The sequence below is a fragment of the Lutjanus erythropterus genome, chromosome 19, assembly GCF_056507025.1.
Source record: "Lutjanus erythropterus isolate fLutEry1 chromosome 19, fLutEry1.hap2, whole genome shotgun sequence".
In the NCBI taxonomy this organism is placed as follows: Eukaryota; Metazoa; Chordata; class Actinopteri; order Lutjaniformes; family Lutjanidae; genus Lutjanus; species Lutjanus erythropterus.
Genome location: NC_139335.1, coordinates 34531486 through 34539354, shown reverse-complemented (window position 1 = coordinate 34539354; position 7869 = coordinate 34531486). Strand labels below are relative to the sequence as shown.

The 7869-nt window shown below is 38.8% G+C and overlaps 1 protein-coding gene across 1 annotated transcript; it reads right to left on the bottom strand.

The window, feature by feature from the left end:
* Positions 1-2308: 2308 nt before the first annotated feature.
* Positions 2309-6862, bottom strand: LOC146310344 (ADP-ribosylation factor-like protein 4D). The gene is made up of 3 exons (XM_084743864.1): positions 6691-6862; positions 4502-5205; positions 2309-3286 (listed from the first exon to the last, which is right to left on the bottom strand). Exons 2-3 carry the CDS (start codon positions 4943-4945, stop codon positions 3122-3124), a joined length of 609 nt encoding a protein of 202 aa, XP_084599990.1. The 5' UTR covers positions 4946-5205; positions 6691-6862; the 3' UTR covers positions 2309-3121.
* Positions 6863-7869: the final 1007 nt, after the last annotated feature.

Here is a 7869-nt window from a genome sequence, read left to right as displayed (position 1 = left end):
ATGATCAAAATAATACACAAAAAAGGTCAGGTTATGAACACATATATGTGTAATTCTTCTTGTGGCATTTAGTGTTGCTTGAAATGATCAGGGCTTAGCTGGATTTATGCCTTTTAAAAAAAAGGTTATTTCCCGGCATTCCCAGGAAAATTGGGATAGACAGTCTCATTTTCAGGAAAAATATTAATCCCTACTATCCAGTTCATTTTTTGGTAAGATAAGAGATAAAATTATGGATTTTTGATTTTTCGGGGACCTGTCCCTTAACATACTTTTGTAACTTGTGGTCATAGATAGGGCCAAGTGGGAACCAGTGGCCTTGGAGCTGAGAGCCTCAGGGTTGGGAAGTGACAAAATATTAAAAAATGAACTAACACATTGGTTTTGGTCTTTTCTGAGAATCAGACAATAAGACAAATATGGAGTAACACAGGCCGTTATCAAGAAACCGTACTTAGTGCTTTGGAAATCTAAGCAGCTAATCTGTACCAGTGACCCAATTAAAGACAATTTGACATTGAAGTGTTTGTGACAATTTGTCCCCAGTGGGCAGAAGGGCTTGGATACAAGAACACAGACACTGTGCCGCACATTGTAATCCAAAACATTTATTTATCACAGAGTTGAATAATCAGTTTAAACAACAAGCTAACTTCAGAAGCTTCACAAAGCCTTTCATGGCTACTAATGTAATGTGTTTTCACTGATTTTGTCCACCCCTGTAAACACATTCTGTATGTGTAACGACCTGCATGTATGAATCACTCACCATGTGCTCATCACATGCTGGCAATGATTGTTTCCAGATAACAGCGACTGCACAGAATGTGGGAGAAGTGCTGACATATTTGAAGACATGTTCTGACAGCACTGACTGGATCATTAGGTTGCACCTGTCAGACACCATGTCTCCCAGTACACTGGGACTACAACTGAGATGAGCCACATTCTTAGTAATCTTAAATATGGCTCTTCCAATACCAGTATTGGAGGTGCCTTACCACCTAAAATGCTGGTCTTGGTATCAGAAAGTCTGGCCCTGACCACTAAAGTGCTTATTTTGCCACTGAAAGGATCAGATAATAAGCACCGGCCTCTCCTCCCGGCTCAGATTATTACACCAATCTTTTCTGACCACATTATGGAAAATATACCTACAGAGACTAGGCTTTTTGTTCAAAAGTAAGATACTCTTTGCTTAACCAGAAACAGACAATTTATTGTTTTGTTAAAGCTGCAAGTAATTTTGTGTGATTTTCTGTTTTAAAAAGTCAAAAAGTCAAAAAAAAATGTTTCTGTAAATGGAGTCTTATTTGTTTAGCAAGAGCAATAAATCAGCAGTTTATGGTTAAACAATATCGTCAGACGAATAAGACTAATAATCTGAGCTAGGGTTGGGCAGTGTTACTGAATTGGCCATAGTGACACGTCACGATAGACGATATTGTTGCTGGGTCCAAACAGGTCTTCATCCTCATCACATCAACAGCCTAGTTGTTTTTAAGAAGAAAATCCTAAAGACAACATGGACATAATTAAATAACACGTCAAAACCAGAACTTTTTCAACAACTCTATGGCCATTCTGAGGGAACACACTGGGCGTCATGCAACATTTTCGGATTCCTATTTGTGCAAATTATCCACCTGTGCGTATCTGAGGGCACATTCATGAGACCTGTAAATTAGCATAGCTAATGTCCCAATAATACCATATATGGCTGCACTTCCTTCTCCATATACCAAGAAGTGTTTATTCATGAAAATGGCATCAAACAGAAAAAAGAATTTTACGAGTTTGGAGTTTGACGTCCTGCTTTCAGAGATCGATAAAGGAAAATCTGCAATTTTAACAGTGTCAGCAGTGGAATTGAAAGACCTGCTAAAGCAAAGAAACAGGAAAAGGGAGTGTTGTTAATGCTGTGTTACTGGAGGGCTGGACTGTCACTGAATATAAAAGAAATGTCTCCATATGAAAATGACTTACGAGGTTCTCTTAAATCACTCGCACATATCACAAATCTGTTTGTACAAGTAGTTCTTGCATGTGGCCCACTGCCTCTGAAGGTCAGAAGATCATGAAATCCTAATGTTACAATGGTAGAGGGCTCAATGGACAATGACAGTCAGCCATCACAATGGAGTTTCATCATCCATCTGCCCAACCCTAATCTGAGCCCGTCAGTGGAAAAACAAGCACTTTTGGTGGATTTATTTTGATGCAGCACTCTCCCTCGATACAGGTTAAAAAAAATACCCTTTAAATAAATGTGTAAAACAAACAAATGAAAAGACTTGTTATCAGAGAATAATGCCAAAGTTGCTCAATAATTTATTCATATGTTGACACCTACAAAACAAAATATACACAATGTAAAACACTTTTTTGTTTGTTTCAACCAACCCTGAAATACACTGAACTGAGACAAGCAACTGACTTTGGTGGAGAGTGAAAAACAATCTAAACTTGCATTGCTGGATTCAGCAGCCACAGTGTGTTAATCCTGTAAATGTCTTTAACTGTAGTCCCAATGGCAGACCTATCTGAACACTGGGCAACCTAGAATGATCAAAATAGTCTTCTTTTGATCAACAAAAATGTTTTCTTAATATTCCTAAGCAGGTCTTTGGGCGAGTATCATGCAACATCACAATTTAGAGTAAGTGTGACATTGAAACTTAGTGAAAGGAACAGGAATGATGCCTGGACCAGACCTGCACATTTCTGTTAGCAGTACAGTTTGTATAAACAGTAGTACAAAATATCCTTCAATATTAAGAGTGAGTGCATCAGGTTCATCTTATATTGCACAGGTTTTCTTCTGTCATACCCTCTGGAGCTGTGTGTCTCTGCCATGCTCCTTTAATGAGGGAGATAAGGAGAGGGAGGACTGCTCAGGATCAGAAACTATCCTGAAGGAAAGAGGTCTTCCCAATGTCTTGAGGGTGAAGGTGTTGACATTTAACGCAGACTTCAGAGCCACAGCCTGTCTTGTTTGAAGGACTGACAGGCTTCCCCTCTGGTTTCACCCCCTGAAGTTCCAAAAGTGTCACAGACATGTCTGCTGAGAGGATCCTCAGACAAGCAGTGATTCAAAAAGTCATTGCCACCTGCCTCCGCCTCATCTCTTCTTTTTGCTGTGTCGGAGCATCTTCTTCCTCTTCAGGATCATCTCATAGAGTTTCTCCAGGCCAGGCTGCAGGCCCTGACCATCCAGCGCCGAGCAACCCTGTGTGTGGTGCAGTGTGGATGAGCTGAGCTCATGGAGGGTCAGCACCTTCTCCACCTGAAACACAGGAGCACAAGACAGTCACAAACTGAAATTCATTCTAGCAAATCTGATCAACCTTTATGACATAAATCACAGACACAGACATATCAACTGAGCTGCTGAGTTTAATTGGTTTCAATGTTACATAATGGCATAAAGACTCTAAAATCAGGATTTCATAGACAGGTACAAAACTTTTATTATGTCAAGTGGAATTAATTCTTAGTTGCCAGGAAGTATTATCAGGGAATAGGGACATCTGAACTTTCGAAAGCAGAGCTGCAAATATTTGATCGAAAGAAAATTATTTGCCAACTATTTTGATAATAGGTAGCCATTTTAGACATTTTTCAGGTAAAAATGTCAACATTTGCTGGTTCTTCAATGTGAGGATTTGCAGCTTTTATCATATATGATAGTAAGTGAAGGGTGTTTGGGCTTTGGCTTGTTAGATGGACAATGAAGCAATCTGACTATGTTGCTTTGGGCTGTGAGAAACTGTGATGAGCATTTTTCATAATTGTTTGATACTTTATAGACTAAACGATTAATCGATAATGAAAATAATCATTAGTCGCAACCCTAGACTGCTGGTTGGACAAGGTAAGCCATCTGAAGAGGTCACCTGAGTGTTGGGAATAGAATGGACATTTTTTAATTATTTAGACAAAATGATATATGAGAAAATAATCTACAGATTAATGATTTATTGCACCTACAGAGTCAATTTCTCTACAAGACACAGTATGCCAGCTCAAAACATTTGATGCTGGCAGATCCATCTGCAGTGACCATTACAATGTATGGGCAATCTAGTGGAAGTCTGTGCTGACACAGGCAAATGGCAATATTTGAGTGAGGCGAGTAGGATGAGAGTAATGCTGAAGGTTCACTGTGTGTGAAATAAGAAATATATGATAAGACTCTTATTATCTGACCACAAAGTAGAACCAACCATATTTATTTTGGTCAGCCTACAGTTCAAACCCCAAAACTAATAATTTACAAAAATATAATGATAATAAGAAGAAAACGAGCGACCAAACTCACAGACTGAAGAAACTGTAAGCAGAGAATGTTTATCTTCATTCTAACTTAAATGGTTAATCGATTAACTATTTGTAATATATAATATAATTGTTGCCAAAGTTCCTGTTGACCGATTTACCAACAGATAAGTAATTTCAGTTCTCCAGAACAATACCGAGTCATTCTGGCAACAATAATTACCTCTAAAGCTGACAGGGCTCCATCTAGGTCCTGTTTGTTTGCCAAAACCAGCACAGGTACCCCCTGGTTCTCCGCTGACCGGGCGATCCGGTGGAGCTCCACCTTGGCCTCCTCCATTCGTTCTGTCTCAGCCGCATCCACCACAAACACCAGCCCGTCCGTCCTCCTGGTGTACGACTTCCAGAGGGGCCTCAGTTTCTCCTGACCACCCACATCCCAGACTTGGAATGTGGTGGTGTTGGTTTTGGAGTTCCCCATGGGCACTTTAATCCGCTCCATGTTGAAACCTTTGGTGGGGATTGTCTCGACAAACTCCCGTAGCTTCAGTCTGTAGAGGAGGGAGGTCTTCCCTGCAGAGTCCAAACCAATCACCACAACATGCAGAGACTGGAAGCTGGGGAGGAATGGGGTGTTGGGGGCGATTTCTGTTAACTGGTTCCCCATGTTCAGGTCCTTTGGAATGAAATAATCCCTCTCAAGGTTTATAGCACTTAATTATTTCCTTTAGCACGTCTTCCTTTTAAAGTCCCACTAACTTTCTGTTTTCCTTGTCTCTCTTGTTGTCTGTGTCCTTTAAAGGTGGCAGGAGTGCAGGGAGGAGTGAGTTTGGCTAGAGAGTTGTTCACACTCCTGGCCTCACTTCAAAGGTTAGTGCAGGAAGACAGTGAGGGCCAGACAGACCACTGGCTGCAGTCACTGAGGACCTGAGGGAGGTAAGGAGAGGGGGAGGAAAACATGAGTCAGCTATTTTAACAAGGCCACTGGGCTGGCAGTAATTAGACTGGCTCAGACTTGTGCAGCTCCAATATATCGCAGTCTCACCGTGAAAAGGAGAGTATGATAAATCTGATTTACATATAATGACTTTCTAAAATAATACTGTAGATTAGGGTTGTCAGAATAACAAAATTTTAAAATTTGATAAAGTACAATAAAAAATCAAGAACAATACTTGATATCTCTTTCAATGCCACTGGAGTTTTATAGGCAGCATTTTACACATATTTGATTCTTTCTCTTAATTTGGTGGTCTGTTTGTGTTTTATATAGCTACTTTCTATTATTTTACTGTTTCAATTCCATGATGTCGTGGTTGGCTTTTATATAAAGACTATCAGCTGATAAATCAAGATCAAAATTCCTTTATTCCCAAATGGCATGTGCCCTAAAAATCCTGTAGTAGTCCATGTTAGAATAGAAAGTGAACAGGAATGATGCCTGGACCTGTATATTTATGAGGGCATATAAATAAGAATCTAGTACAATGTTGGAAAGTTCCTAATCATTTAAGTGCATGTAAATAAGAATATAGAAGCCTTATATATTTCCATTAAGAATCTGGTTAGTAATATTTTTCTGATTTTAATATCATAATTGTTTGTGTTCAAGTGTCTTAACTGATCTGTCATGTTTATATATGTATGTATACATATACACAGACTAGACTACGAGACTACACTAAAATCTTAAATTAATTCTTGGATTTTTTTCTGTTAGTTTTGCTAGTTTCTATACTATTAAATGTTAATAGTTTAGTGTTTTTAAACGTGGTAATGAAAAAATACTTAAGTATCCATTCTTATGACTACCTCAACATAAGTTCACTAAAGTTTGCAGGTATACCTTTTAAAAAATCTATGCAGTACTCATTGAAGGAGGGAAGTTTGTTCTTGGTTAGTTATGGCTAAAGTGGTTATTTGCCGTAAACAGAACAGGTCAAAAAGCTTTTGTTCTGCACAATGGGTGGTAAGTCATTGCATCTGCACGGCAGAAGGCACTGTCAGCAACTGTAGTGTTTTCTAGCTGTATCCTGCACAGAACGGGAAAGACGGGGATCGAAAAGAGCCTCCAATAGCGGGGAAATCCTGCAGTGGCTGCTCTGGCTTACGCTACTTTAATAATCGTTTACCCAAAATATCGGCATTCCCGCTTGTAATTCGGTTCAAAATAGAAAAAATCACAAACAACAGATCAGAAAAAATAACACATATTTTCAGACATGCCTGATACATTTTACTACAGACAGCAAGCAGACTTGAGTTACTCTGTTAAAGTATATGTAGTGAAAAGTATTTAAAGTCTTGATAGTGTGTTTTGTGGCGGTATCTTAAAAGGACTGGTGTTGCGAGCACAAAGTAAACACACGGCAGGTTCTCTGATGTTTAAGTGAAACAATACAGATATCTCACCTGGCAGCACTTCTCAGCTCCTCCAACTGCTCGTCATAACTGCAGTGCGACGACTTTGTCAAAAAATTATCGAAGTTTTAACGCCCAAATAATCCCGATGGCTCGCTTCTTAAACTACGGCGTTTAGGAGCAGTGTTACCGTCCCGTTTGTCCTACGAACACTGGCAGGCTACAGCGGAGGGGAAGGGGTGGGGGTGGGGGGGCAGAACCGCTAAAAACACTCCCAACGCCCCGCTGATGACGTCACGGAAGCGGGGTGGAGACTCAAGAGAAGTAAAATGGAGGACAAACGGCTACCTGTGAGAATAGTCATTTTCTTTTCTTCTTCCTCTTCTAAATAACAACATACTGTATAAAAGAATAATGAGTAGTGTTTACATTAATTTTTTGCATTTTTTGTTCTATTTCTGTATATATTTGTATTTTTTAACATTTATTTATCTTTTGAATATCACTTCTGTATAATTACATTTTTTATTACTGTTTTTATGTAATGTCACAGAATTATTTTATCTCTTTATTTTTCCTTATTTTTAACATGAATGAACACATGAATATTGCCAGTTGACTGATAACTTAAAAAACAAAAACAACTTTCTTTAAGATCTTAGCTACACTTCTGGAGGGAGTGTTTCCCAGGGTGATATCTTGTGGCCAAACGGGTTTTATAAAAAATAGACATTTACTTTTTAATCTGCAACTTTTATTTAACATAATATAAATCCAAAAGTGTTTTATTTCTCATTAATGCTCAAGCTTAAAAAGAAACATTTACCTCTCTTCTGTTTAGACTTTGTGAACAGTCAGAAAAAGACATTGCAAAGTGGTAAAATCTCTGTTTCACTCCCTGACCGAATTAATGCAATAAAAATGAGCACCATTCCTAAATTTTTATTCTTATTTCAACACTTTCTTTAAGAACTTGGACAAAATTACTTCCAATTTTATCTGGTATAAGAGGCTCCCCCAAATAAGGAAAAACTATGAAGACCCAAATCGCAGGGCAGGATGGATCTTTCTCATTTCAAACTGTATTATTGGGCCAGCAATTTGCGTGCGCTTTCCTTCTGGCTCCAAGATCAGACACCTGCCTAGCTCTGTATTGAAAAAAACAGTTGCTCCCCAGTTTCTTTATCAGCCTTGCTCTATTTTTCTTTATATTCTTTACATTTGTGTTCA